Source organism: Babylonia areolata, chromosome 9, assembly GCF_041734735.1.
Source record: "Babylonia areolata isolate BAREFJ2019XMU chromosome 9, ASM4173473v1, whole genome shotgun sequence".
Lineage (NCBI taxonomy): Eukaryota > Metazoa > Mollusca > Gastropoda > Neogastropoda > Buccinidae > Babylonia > Babylonia areolata.
In genome coordinates this window covers 10,524,810-10,539,809 of record NC_134884.1, presented here as the reverse complement: position 1 = coordinate 10,539,809, position 15,000 = coordinate 10,524,810, and the positions used below count along the sequence as shown (strand labels likewise).

Sequence of the window (15,000 nt, the reverse complement as noted above, 5' to 3'; positions counted from 1 at the left end):
CTGCTGTGCATTTGCTTTTTTTCCATTGTCCTCCATCCCCCCCCACCCCCACCCCCACCCCCCCCCACCCCCCAAAAAAAAAGCAACAACAACAACAACAAAAGATCACGGTGAATGAAAGAGCCTGAACACGTCGTCCCAGTCTGCTGGCACCAAGCGAAACAGGTCTGGATGCTGGAAGTAGATCTGCATGTAGGTCGTCTGGTCGTCATCCACGATCCCCTCCACCATCCACCGAGCGATCAGCTCCTGCTGAAGCCGGTACAGCCTCTGTAAAGCCTTGCCCCCTCCGGCAATAAACCCCCCGGCAACAACGTTAACGCTGCGTTTGTGCAAACTGTCGGCCACAGGTCTGTACTTCTCCACAGGCTCTCGCTCCATCAAAGTCACCTTCTCGGCGAACTCGAACAGGTTTTTAGGCCTCCATACACCATCCGCAGGATGGATGTCTTCCCCATGTCCGTACCCTCCGTCCAGCCAGACGAACAACTCGTTGTGGAAGGGATCCCGAGTGATGGTCTCATTCAGGAAGTAGAGCTTGCTCCACTGAACAATGTCATACTCAGGGACCTGGGATTCGCACAGACCTTTCTGAACCAGTTCATTGTCTCGACGGTATTCCTCGCTTCCCATGATGGTCTGGATGCGGTCTCTGTGGGAGTAGTAGGGCAGGTCCTTCAGCGTCAACTCCACCACGTGCGTGTGGCCGGCCCTCCCTCTCCGCATCCACTGCACGAAGGGCAGGGCCTGGGAGTCCACGAACACCACCAGGTTGACGTCCAGGCGAAGCACCCTCTGCATGTACAGCAGGTAGGTGTTGTAGGATCGGGTCTGGGAGGAGTGAGCCCAGTGGCCGCGGCCTATGTCCAGCATTGCCGTCACCACCGTGAAGTTGTACACACCTGTGGGGGACAGTCATCGTTATGACTACTACACACCTGTGGGGGACAGTCATCATTATGACTACTACACACCTGTGGGGGACAGTTATCATTATGACTACTACACACCTGTTGGGGACAGTTATCATTATGACTATTACACACCTGTGGGGGACAGTCATCATTATGACTACTACACACCTGTTGGGGACAGTCATCATTATGACTACTACACACCTGTGGGGGACAGTTATCATTATGACTACTACACACCTGTGGGGGACAGTTATCATTATGACTACTACACACCTGTTGGGGACAGTTATCATTATGACTACTACACACCTGTGGGGGACAGTTATCATTATGACTACTACACACCTGTGGGGGACAGTTATCATTATGACTACTACACACCTGTGGGGGACAGTCATCATTATGACTACTACACACCTGTGGGGGACAGTTATCATTATGACTACTACACACCTGTGGGGGACAGTCATCATTATGACTACTACACACCTGTGGGGGACAGTTATCATTATGACTACTACACACCTGTTGGGGACAGTCATCATTATGACTACTACACACCTGTTGGGGACAGTCATCATTATGACTACTACACACCTGTTGGGGACAGTCATCATTATGACTACTACACACCTGTTGGGGACAGTCATCATTATGGCTCCTACACACCTGTTGGGGACAGTCATCATTATGACTACTACACACCTGTTGGGGACAGTCATCATTATGACTACTACACACCTGTTGGGGACAGTTATCATTATGACTACTACACACCTGTGGGGGACAGTCACCATTATGACTACTACACACCTATGGGGGACAGTCATCATTATGACTATTACACACCTTTGGGGGACAGTCATCATTATGACTACTACACACCTGTGGGGGACAGTCATCATTATGACTACTACACACCTGTGGGGGACAGTCATCATTATGACTACTACACACCTGTTGGGGACAGTCATCATTATGACTACTACACACCTGTGGGGGACAGTCACTGTTATGACTACTACACACCTGTTAGGGGACAGTCATCATTATGACTACTACACACCTGTTGGGGACAGTCATCATTATGACTACTACACACCTGTGGGGGACAGTCATCTTTATGACTACTACACACCTGTGGGGGACAGTCATCTGTTATGACTACTACACACCTGTGGGGGACAGTCACTGTTATGGCTCCTACACACCTGTTGGGGACAGTCATCATTATGACTACTACACACCTGTGGGGGACAGTCACTGTTATGACTACTACACACCTGTTGCGGACAGTCATCATTATGACTACTACACACCTGTGGGGGACAGTCACTGTTATGACTACTACACACCTGTTGCGGACAGTCATCATTATGACTACTACACACCTGTGGGGGACAGTAACTGTTATGACTACTACACACCTGTTGCGGACAGTCATCATTATGACTACTACACACCTGTGGGGGACAGTCACTGTTATGACTACTACACACCTGTTGGGGACAGTCATCATTATGACTACTACACACCTGTTGGGGACAGTCATCATTATGACTACTACACACCTGTGGGGGACAGTCATCATTATGACTACTACACACCTGTGGGGGACAGTCATCATTATGACTACTACACACCTGTTGGGGACAGTCATCATTATGACTACTACACACCTGTGGGGGACAGTCATCATTATGACTACTACACACCTGTTGGGGACAGTCATCATTATGACTACTACACACCTGTGGGGGACAGTCATCATTATGACTACTACACACCTATGGGGGACAGTCATCATTATGACTACTACACACCTATGGGGGACAGTCATCATTATGACTACTACACACCTGTGGGGGACAGTTATCATTATGACTACTACACACCTGTGGGGGACAGTTATCATTATGACTACTACACACCTGTGGGGGACAGTTATCATTATGACTACTACACACCTGTTGGGGACAGTCATCATTATGACTACTACACACCTGTGGGGGACAGTCATCATTATGACTACTACACACCTGTGGGGGACAGTCATCATTATGACTACTACACACCTGTTTAGGGACAGTCATCATTATGACTCTTACACACCTGTTGGGGACAGTCATCATTATGACTACTACACACCTGTTGGGGACAGTCATCATTATGACTACTACACACCTGTTGGGGACAGTTATCATTATGACTACTACACACCTGTGGGGGACAGTCATTGTTATGACTACTACACACCTGAGCGGGACAATCATCATTATGACTATTACACACCTGTGGGGGACAGTCATTGTTATGACTACTACACACCTGTTGGGGACAGTCATTGTTATGACTACTACACACCTGTTGGGGACAGTCATTGTTATGACTACTACACACCTGTTGGGAACAGTTATCATTATGACTACTACACACCTGTGGGGGACAGTCATTGTTATGACTACTACACACCTGTTGGGGACAGTCATCATTATGACTATTACACACCTGTGGGGGACAGTCATCATTATGACTACTACACACCTGTTGGGGACAGTTATCATTATGACTACTACACACCTGTGGGGACAGTCATCTGTTATGACTACTACACACCTGTTGGGGACAGTCATCATTATGACTACTACACACCTGTTGGGGACAGTCATCATTATGACTACTACACACCTGTTGGGGACAGTCATCATTATGACTACTACACACCTGTTGGGGACAGTTATCATTATGACTACTACACACCTGTTGGGGACAGTCATCATTATGACTACTACACACCTGTTGGGGACAGTCATTGTTATGACTACTACACACCTGTTGGGGACAGTCATCATTATGACTACTACACACCTGTGGGGGACAGTCATCATTATGACTACTACACACCTGTTGGGGACAGTCATCATTATGACTACTACACACCTGTGGGGGACAGTCATCATTATGACTACTACACACCTGTTGGGGACAGTCATCATTGTGACTATTACACACCTGTGGGGGACAGTCTTTGTTATGGCTACTGCACACCTCTAGACATGTGTACATACCTGTAAACATATTTCAGACTTTTTATAAACTTTTTATTCAAAACTTTACAAACAAGACGACAACAAAGAAACGGACAACAAAGAAGCAGACAAATATATCAAGAACACTTTTTACATAACATGAGCTGAAGTACATTTCACCATGGCTGTATACATCTATAATGCATATCTATATACGTACCAACATCTACACACAAACACACACACACACTCTCTCTCTCTCTCTCTCTCTCTCTCTCTCTCGCGCGCGCGCGCGCTCGTGCGCACGAAAGTAGTCAAACGATGATTTTCATTTAGGTCGCTGAGAGGAGGGAAAATATTCTTGATAATTATGTTTTTTCCACTTGTTTTGACCAGAGCTTATAGAACTGATATTGGCCTATAAATTGGGAAACCTGAATGGTAACTTCCCTTTAGCTATGGAGAGAGAGAGAGGGACAGACAGACAGAGATCACACCACCCACAACCCTCCACCCACTCCTCTTCCCCCCTTCCACCCCTCCCCCCTCCCTTCCCTTCTTCCCAGCCCCTCCATTAGCGAGGAGTGAAACAAAGGCCGGGAAGTGGTTCCAGACAGTGGTCGTCTCCCTTTGGAGAAAGGAGGAAACAGCCACCGCAGTCCCTCAACAGGCAGTGCACGTGACTCCATCCACATCAGAGATATCAACACCAACTCAGTCATGGAAGTGGGGGATCGGGGGTGGGGGTGGGGGGAGAATGGCTGGGCTGGGAAGAGGTGAGAGGGAGGGGGACGATGGCTGGGAAGAGGTGAGAGGGAGGGGGACGATGGCTGGGGGTGGGGGGAGAATGGCTGGGCTGGGAAGAGGTGAGAGGGGGGGGGGACGATGGCTGGGGGTGGGGGGAGAATGGCTGGGCTGGGAAGAGGTGAGAGGGAGGGGGACGATGGCTGGGAAGAGGTGAGAGGGGGGGGGGACGATGGCTGGGAAGAGGTGAGAGGGAGGGGGACGATGGCTGGGGGTGGGGGGAGAGGGGGGTCGTCGGCACAAGTATCAGTCAGAAATCTCCATGGCAACAGAGGCACGAAAGGTCACACGAGGAATTCTAGACACGTTCTCTTGTGCTGTGTTCCTGCAACAGCAGCAAGTCGACACCTGACGAGTCAGTCACTGTCACTGGACTGTATTGTGTTTTATTGAATTACTTTTTGTCACAACACATTTCACCGTGTGGAATGTCGGGCAGCTCTCCCCGAGGACAGGACGTCGCCGCAGAGCACCCCCCCCCCCCCCCCACCTCCCACTTTTTTTTTTTTTTTTTTTTTTTTTTTTTGTCTGCAGGTGAATTTGTTTTACATTCATATTTGTTTCAACAGAATTTCGCTATGCAGGGACGGTCCTATTGTTGCAGTGGTTCATTACATGCGTTGAGTGCATGCCTGCAGCACATGGAATCTCGGTTTATCGTCTCACCCTAAAGACCGCCGCTAAAGGAGATTGGGGAGGGGGAGGTGGGGGAGTACAAATCCGGTCTGTATTATGGGAATGGAACCTGTGGATACTCGCTTTCTTGTCGGGCTCTTAACCACTGGGCCTTGGCTCCACCTGGCTGATTTCAATATAATAAGAGTTGTGTAAAACGCTTTCCCCACTTTTTGTTTTTTTCAGGGCTTTGCGGCCAAATAGGATGAGGACAATGCATGTTTGGTCCACATGTGATAACACCTTTTGCACCCACTTGTGTAAACAATGTGAGTTTATGTTATAACCCGCTTTCGGTTGTGTGTGTGTCAAAGTCAAAGTCAAAAGTCAAAATTTTTATTTCAAGATGGTAATTGAATAAGCAACGACTGCTTTTTTACATCAAGCCATCTGAAAAAAAAAGAAAAAAAGAAAAAAAAGGAAAAAAGGAGAAGAAGTGGGGAGATACACAGAACAAAACCACAAAAGTACTAGAATTATAGTTACGTGCATACACGAATCGTGCGAAAATGAAACACACATTAGCATTTACAGCACATCCCGTTTCGCATACACATACACCCTCTTACAACACCAAAGGCATATACAAAACATTTCACAAATCATGAATTTGGTAACCAATAGATATAGATTTGTATTATTGTTCATCTTTTGAACAGTTAATAAGGTAATTTTTCATATTTTTCTTAAACACATTTTTATTCGTTAAAACGAGTGGAAGGTTATTTCATAAATTTCCACCAGAGTATAGGAAGCTGGATTTATAAAGGTTGTTTCTAGGTCGAGGTATACATAACATATGGTTGTGTCTGTGGTCATTAGTTTTAAAAGTTTCTGTAATCTTTTGGGGAGCATTTCCATATATCACATTATGCATGCAAACAGCCTTGTTGAAGAACAGCCTGTTGTGGAAAGATAGTACATTAAGTAGTTTATAATCCATATGGGTCAAGGAACTTGACTTCAACAATACTAATTTTAATGCTCTTTTATACGATGAATAAATTTGAAGTTTGTATTGCTGCAGTTGTCCCATAAAGTTGATGAATAATCGATGATTGGCAGAACATGAGCACAGAAAAAAAGCTTTCGTGAATGTACATCAAGGATCTTTTTTTTTTTATTTTTGCTAACTGACCTATTTTGCTAGAGAGACGTTTTCCTAAGTAAGTCATATGGTCAGTCCAAGAGAGATCTTTGTCAATAAAGACACCCAAAATTTTATGTGATTCTACCTCTTCAATTCTGTTTACTCCAAGGAAAAGTGGTTTGAATATGTGTTTCATCCTTTGTCTTTTTTGTCGTGCTGCTACATACATACATTTAGTTTTCTATGTGTTTAAGGACATATGATTTAATTGTGTCCAGTCACTAAGTCTCTGAATGTTGTCTTGAAGATCATCTGTGAGTTTACAGGTATCTGAATTGCTTGAATGCAGGGAAGTGTCATCTGGGAACATTTCACATTTACATGTCATAGAACAAGGCAAATCATTAACATAAACAGAAAATAATATTGGCCCTAAGATGGATCCCTGTGGTACTCCATGTTTGATTGATTTGAATCTTGAGGTTTGATTATTTACTGCTACTAACTGTTTCCTGTGTGTGTGTGTGTGTGTGTGTGTGTGTGTGTGTGTGTGTGTGTGTGTGTGTGTGTGTGTGTGTGTGTTTGTCTGTCACCCTGTCTGTTTGTCTGTCTGTTTGTCTGAGGTTAACTGTAACATTGTCATTTTCTGTGAGATAACTTTGCCAAAGCGAGCACTAAAATAGGGAAAATTCTCTTCTTTCCACTGATACTGTTTTCAGTGACAATGCTCCTTTAGGATGGGCACAAAGAATGAAAACGAATCCAATTTTTTTGGACAATAAATGTACTGTTACATTTTTTTTCTATTCACAAAACTTGACATGTTGATTTGATATCCTGAAACACTGATCAACAGCAGTCTCTTTTATCATCTTTTGTTCAAACAGGAACTTCTTTTTAGTCTGGAAGTTACATTGATGAATTGGGTCAGCTAATTGAAAGGGGGATTAATCATGTTTTGAAGCATGAGCATTAATTTGTTTTTATACTTATCTTTCTCAGCTAAAACATTATATTTTGAAATTACTACTCGGTATATAGAAAGGCTATTGTGTTTTACACTGTGTGTGAAGAACTTTCACAATGTACATTCGCCCAAGCAGTATTTTTTCGGGAAATAGCAGATCGTGCACAATGTGACGTCATTATGTGTACGTCAGAGATTAGTGACGTTTAATAAGGCTTCTTGACGGGATGGAGGCTTCTTCTTTCTTCTGTTTTTCCCTTAATTCCATTGTTCGATTAAGTACGCATCACCAGTGAGTCTCGAAGGCCTTGCCTCTCTTGTTGTTAATGTTTCTCAACACTCGCAGTTGCTATGTGATTGCTAATTCATTGCCAGTTTCCACGCTGTCGTATTCAATAAGAAAGGGTGGAGTGTGGTTACTGTGCTGATTACACGTGTCATGTTTCTCCATAGTTCTTTCTGTCTGCTTTTTCAGTCATCTCGCCATCTAGTCGCAGGAGGTCAAGCTTTCAATTTTCTTTACAGCTGCAGACACACGCACGTACATGCATGCAAGCCACCTTCCCGCCACCCTCTGTTTTCTCTCTTCATTTCTACACCGCCTCTCTTTACCATGTCCCTCCCTCACTCTCCGTTCCCCACTCCGTCTCCATGAAGATGATTGTATTGTATTGTGTTACTCTTTTTTTGTCACAATAGATTTCTCTGTCTGTAATTCGGACTGCTCTCCCCAGGGAGAGCGCATCGCCATACTGAGAGCGCCACCTGTGTTTTTTTTATGAGTACTTACAGTTATATCACGCCTATCCTTGTTCGGAGACCAAGCTGTTAGCGCTTTACAAACACGGAGTCATTTGCACAAGAGGATGCCTACCTTGGTAGAGCCGACTGACAGCTGCTATTTGGGCGCTCGTCATTCGTTTCCTGTGTCATTGAATCAGGTTTCAGTCACACATAGGCCTACATACACACTCATACACACATGTAACATTTTACGCGTATGACCGTTGGTCATAGTCGGACACGACTGACTATCATACACATACACTCCGTTTTCGGGGGTGTGCATGCTGGTTATGTTCTTGTTTCCATAACCCACCGAACGCTGACATGGATTACAGGATCTTTAATGTGCGTATCTGATCTTCTGCGTGCGTATACACACGAAGGGGGTTCAGGCACTAACAGGTCTGACCTGGGAGATGGGAAAAATCTCCACCCTTTACCCACCAGGCGCCGTTACCGAGATTCGAATCTGGGACCCTCGCTTTAACCACTCGGCTATTGCGCCCGTCTATCCATCCCTCCATCTCTCTCTGTGTCTCTGTCTCTGTCTCTCCCTCTTTCTCTCTCCCTCTTCATCATCCCTCCCACCATCTCAGGGTGTGTCCAGCTGATTGCTAGCCACAAGGTAGTGGTTGGTGAGTTGATTGCTGGCCACAAGGTAGTGGATCGCTGGCCACAAGGTAGTGGTTAGTGAGTTGATTGCTGGCCACAAGGTAGTGGTTAGTGAGTTGATTGCTGGCCACAAGGTAGTGGTTAGCGAGCTGATTGCCAGCCACAAGGTAGTGGTTAGTGAGTTGATTGCTGGCCACAAGGTAGTGGATCGCTGGCCACAAGGTAGTCGTTAGTGAGTTGATTGCTGGCCACAAGGTAGTTGTTAGCGAGTTGATTGCTGGCCACAAGGTAGTTGTTAGCGAGTTGATTGCTGGCCACAAGGTAGTGGTTAGTGAGTTGATTGCTGGCCACAAGGTAGTTGTTAGCGAGTTGATTGCTGGCCACAAGGTAGTGGTTAGCGAGTTGATTGCTGGCCACAAGGTAGTGGTTAGTGAGTTGATTGCTGGCCACAAGGTAGTGGTTAGTGAGTTGATTGCAAGCCACAAGGTAGTGGTTAGTGAGTTGATTGCTGGCCACAAGGTAGTGGTTAGTGAGTTGATTGCTAGCCACAAGGTAGTGGTTAGTGAGTTGATTGCTGGCCACAAGGTAGTGGTTAGTGAGTTGATTGCTAGCTACCCACAAGGTAGTGGTTAGTGAGTTGATTGCTAGCTAGCCACAAGGTAGTGGTTAGCGAGTTGATTGCTAGCCACAAGGTAGTCGTTAGCGCCCAGCCTTCAGTTACCTGATTGCTTTCCCTTCCTCTGAAATTACGGACAGCAATACATGCACACCTCTGTGTCGCAGCCAGTTCGCAACCCCGTTATTTCTTACCCCGCTTTCAAATGTGGCTAGCTCTGGGGTCTATGTAGACCAGCCTGGAATGACTCCCGGGGGTAAAGCAGATAGTCAAAAGTTACCCCCTCCCCGCCCCCTACTTGGATTTTACCCCCCTCCTCTCGTGGTGGAATCGGGGGTTATTCTAGGCTGACTTAAAATGACCCCGAGGGGTTAATTAATCCCAGTTAGACTCACTGCAGGCTATGAAAGTGGTTACCCCCCAAATACACACACACACACACACACACACACACACACACACACACACACACACAACATACACACACACACAACACACACACACACACACACACACACACACACACACACGTTTGCTTCCGTTAAGATATAATAAAGGGAAGGTCAGTACAGGCTGGCCCAGAACGACCCTGCCCCCTTCTTTGGACTATAATCACCAGTACATGTGACGGGACATTAAACACCCCTCCCCCATACCACCCCAAACCCCACCCCCCAGCCCCACTCCCGCCACCACCCCTCTTCTTTTTTTTTCAATTGATTGATTGAATGGGGTCATTTTCAACCAGGACGAGTCGGATCTTGACTAGCCACAAATTACTCAGGAGTCATTCGAGGCCAGCACAGAATGACCCCGGGGTAAAACCTAGCAATGGGGTAGTTTGTGACTGTACACCGGCATTGACCGGTCAGTGTTTCGGTCTGAGTTCGCATCTCGGAATCAGCGGAGTCTGGTGGGTAAACAATTGTGATCAGCGAGAATATGATTTGGTGTTGTTTTCTCCACGATCTCTGAGGTCGACATAATTATGTGTGCAAGACCTTCTGGTGCCTCTCTCTCTCTCTCTCTCTCTCTCTCTCTCTCACTCTCGCTCGTTCACTCGCTCGCTCTCTGCTTCTCTTCCTAAAATCAATTCTCTGTTTTTCTCTCCCTCCCTTTCCTCTAAAACCGACTCTGTCTGTCTGTCTGTCTGTCTGTCTGTCTCTATCCCTCTCTTTCTCTCCCTTCCCTCCCTAAAATCAGTTCTCTCTTTTTATCACTGGCTCTGTCTGTCTGTCTGTCTGTCTGTCTGTCTGTCTGTCTGTCTGTCTCTCTCTCTCTCTCTCTCTCTCTCTCTCTCTCTCTCTCTCTCTCTCCTGACTGTCTCAGGGACAAGTGTTCGTATTTCAGAGCTCTTTGACGGTACCCATGGACTGAAGCAGGAGAGTTTGGAAAAGTCTTTTTTTTCTTTCTTTTTTTTCAAATGCGAACTTGCTTTAGAAATGAATATAAAAGGGAGGCAAAGAATTCCATTTATTCCACATGCAGCTGCATTGCTTTTGTTATATACGGACGATGTATCTTTACTGTCTAATACTGCTGCTGGGTTTGAAAAAACTGGCTAAATACGTTTTATGATGAAGCAAGTAGGCTAACATCGAACATTATGGCTTTTAGAAAAAGGTGGGCATTTAGCAGCCATGTGAAAATGGTGGTACTGTAATGTAGCAGTGCAAGTAACCAATAGTTTTCAGTTGATAGGGTTGTTCTGTACAAGTAAGTTAAGTATGAGCAACGGTCAGAAATGTATAGAAAAAGGGAGAAATGTGTAATTGACACATTAAGATTACTTGTAGAAAAGTGATTTGTATTGACCCAGCTATCTTTTTTTTTTTCTTTTTTTTTTTTTTTTTTTTTGAAAGCATTAGACATCCATGTTGAACCAGTAATAATGTACTTAGCAAAAATTTGGGGGTTGATAGAAAATTAATACATGAAAAAGGAACATGTAGCTAAAAAAAAAACAAAAAAAACGTACAGTGGATATTCCTCTGCTTGCCTCTGACAAACGGTCTTGGAGGAAACGGGCGGGATTCCTCATCAATGTGTACAAAAGTTACATGCATAAGGTAGTGGCTTCATCTGGTGGAACTACCAATAAGCAGAATAAACAAATAATCTATGTTAATGACACAATTCGAAACTGGGAAGCAAAACTGGGTTTTTCATGTCAAGGAAATGTTGTTGTTGTTGTTTAGTTTTGTTTTCTTGTTTTTTGTGTGCTCTTTTATAATGGGTTTGGAATCGTGAGGAAAAATGAGGGTGTAGAAGATGACAAACTTTTTATTTAAGAAATTTGAAGAACGTATAATCGCATCCTTTCAGCAAACTTGATAGTCTTTAATGTAAAATAACGAAAATCATGCAGGGTGTTTGCACTTTAACAGTGATTTACAGCCAGAGAGATATATGCTGGTGTTCACAAGGAAATGGCACAGGGCTTCAATGAGCACCAAAGAGGGCGATGGGTCTCTCTGTCACTCAATGTTGCTATGATGCTATAACGCAACCAAGCTGTATTTGTCCAGTATGTAAAAATGACGGAAGTATAGAAAACAAATTTCAATTTCTATTTCGTTGTGAAGAATATAAAAAATATACGAGGCAAATGTAATGTTTTAAATCATTCTGAGAAGGAAGTGATCTGGTTGGTCTACTACCAAATATATAATTATTTAACATTACTCGCCATTACGTTAATTGTGGAAACAAACAACTTACGCTGACAAAAATACAGGAGCATGACTAAACTGGGCGTGCAATTTGTATCTCTTTGAAAAATCTTCTGGTCACTTACACAGGATTTATCTGTTTATTTATTTATTTATTTATTTATTCATTCATTTATCTATATATTTTTGTCATTTGTTTTCATCTGAATCAATGTCATACATAAAAGAAGACAAGCCTTGTGTCCCCATATCAGTCAACATAGTAACGTATTTACAAATGATGACATTAAACTTGGTCATTGACTCTCTCTCTCTCTCTTTCACACACGCACACACACACACACACACACACACACACACACACATTCTGTCTCTCTCTCTATCTCTCTCTTTGTTTTTTTTTCTCTCTCTCTTTCACACACACACACACACACACACACACACACACACACACATTCTGTCTCTCTCTCTATCTCTCTCTTTGTTTTTTTCTCTCTCTCTTTCACACACACACACACACACACACACACACACACACACACGTACATTCTCTCTCCCTCTCTCTCTGACATACAGGGTAAATGTGTCAGGGGGTGCGGGTAGGATGGAATAGTGATCAGGCGAAATATCAGCAGTTTTATTTATGTCTTTCAGGTTTGGGGATGCTGATACCTGGAAGGAAAGAACTGATTTGCTTTGACTCGCGGCAATATGTTTGATCAGCCGTTGCATTGTAAGAAAAGACGAGGCGTGAAACAAGGAATGCCCGTGGTCCTGTGTTGTTTTCTTTATTCATCAACGAGAAAGCAAAAGAAATTATCAGAGGGGGGGTGGCACGTTGCAACATTCACACATGACTAGAGTTGCTTTTATTGTTATTGGTTGGTACTGGCGTAGTGTCTGAAACAGTTATTGGCTTGCAAACATTACCGAATAGTTTGTCTCGGGCAGCCTGTGCGCTACATTCAAAAGTGAACATGGATAAAATTGATATTATTGTATTTAGAAAGGGAGGGGGGGTTGGGGGGGGGGGGGGTACTGAGCTGCCAGTGAAAGGTGAATTTATATTGGGGTAGCTATGCCTGCAGTGAATGTATACAGATACTTTGAAAGTTATTTGACTGCAAGACCGAGTTTTGTGGCAGCATGTAGTAGAGTCACAAACGCCTTATTGTGTATTCCAGAGAAATTGTACGAGTTGAAAACAATGCCCTGATAACTGGTCGAAATTATTTGATTCACTATTTCAACGCAAGGTGTTGAACAATGGGGTTTAGATAGTTCAACGTTTCTTTGTGAAAAAGTACATTTGTTTGCGCCCAAGAGATTTTAGGCGTATAAATTTGAGCACCAAACGATTTCGTATGTGGAGAAACAAACAGGTACCCTATTTATATGAATTCATGAATAAAATGTATTAATTATTTAATTAGGTTAACGAGAATCCATGAGTCTAGATTACCTCACAAATCATATGAAACTTTGCCTGATCAGAAGATCAGAATACACGTGACAAGAGAAACCAGGTTTCAAATATTCGCTATTAATCATATATGTCTGGATTTGGTTTCGCTTGGCGTAAATGATATTGACAAATTTCTCGGAGTAGTCAAAGAAAGGATAACTATATACAGAGGGCAAGAATGGGATTATGCTTGTGACAGGGAGACATTCCATGTTTGCAGAACCTGTACCGGATGTTAAAACGTATTTATTTTTAAACTTAGGTCGACACTTAAAGTATTCAATGACAAGATTCAAACTTGATACTTCTGAAACTGCAGTACACTGTTACCGATACAGAACACATAATGCAACTGATCTGATGTTCAAATGTTGCTGACAATGGAATGCATTTTGTCCAAAGTTGTCCTATTTGCATGAATTAAGAACAAAGTTTTCATCACCTACATTCTATAATTTCCCTGTCAGATTAGACTGCCGTTACTCATGGCGTCGGGTGTGAACGGATCATTCTTAATTTGTCAGTCTATCTGTTTAAGGCATTCAGACTGCGATCAACTCTGATATCTTAAAAGACTGAATAAAATTTGTTTCACGATGAAGTGACCACGCATTATTTGTAGTTTTTGATATGATTGTTTGCGCCCCTTCATGAGGGGCAATGGCCTTTTCTTGAATAAACTATGCCTCCCCCCTGTGTGTGTGTGTGTGTGTGTGTGTGTGTGTGTGTGTGTGTGTGTGCCCCACCCCCTTTTTACCTTTCTCAGGACCGAACCCCTCCCAGCTCATCGCCAGGTAACTGTCCTCCGTGAACTTCCTCATGCGCTGCGCCTCCCTGTCAACGAAGCACGTCACCAGCAGCACGGCCGCCACACAAGCTAGCAGCAGCAACAACAACAACACTTTGGTCAGGCGCCGAGGTTTGGTAGAGCTGGAAGCGTGCTGAAGCCATGGCTGAATCGATGGTCCAAGACAGCGCTGAATGAGCGTGGAGCACATGTTGACAGCGCCGCTTACCATCTTGAAGTGAAAGCCCTCATGCTGACAGACGACGACGATGATGATGATGGTGAAGATGATGATGTACCGCTATCAGTCGCGCGGCTGACAGAATGTGTGATGAAGAACGATGATGGTTGAGTCGCGGTGGTTGGTTTGTTGGCTGATGGTTGCTGGCGTGTCTGTTTGGCCAGCGACGCGAGTACTGTGTGTGTGAAGTGACTGACTGATAAGACTGTGAAGTTGCTAGCTGTTTTGCTTCGCTGTAGGGGCGTTGGTGATACTGACAGCCAACGCCTTCCGCCGGAGCCGGTGTAGCAACCTATTCGTTCCCCCTTAGCTTTCTACCCTGGGGTCAAATCTGGCATG

At 44.4% G+C, this 15,000-nt stretch overlaps 1 protein-coding gene across 1 annotated transcript; it reads right to left on the bottom strand.

Annotated features, from left to right (window-relative positions):
• Nucleotides 1-105: 105 nt before the first annotated feature.
• LOC143285947 (protein HtrL-like) lies at nt 106-14,652 on the bottom strand. Its single transcript, XM_076593398.1, has 2 exons — nt 14,391-14,652; nt 106-902 (listed from the first exon to the last, which is right to left on the bottom strand). Exons 1-2 carry the CDS (start codon nt 14,650-14,652, stop codon nt 106-108), a joined length of 1,059 nt encoding a protein of 352 aa, XP_076449513.1.
• Between the last annotated feature and the right edge of the window lie 348 nt (nt 14,653-15,000).

Coding starts and splice junctions, on each gene's coding strand:
- LOC143285947 (XM_076593398.1), bottom strand. CDS start 14,652: ATGGTAAGCGGCGCTGTCAACATGTGCTCCACGCTCATTCAGCGCTGT. Junction 903..14,390: donor GGGGTTCGGTCCTGAGAAAG/GTAAAAAGGGGG, acceptor TGTCCCCCACAG/GTGTGTACAACTTCACGGTG.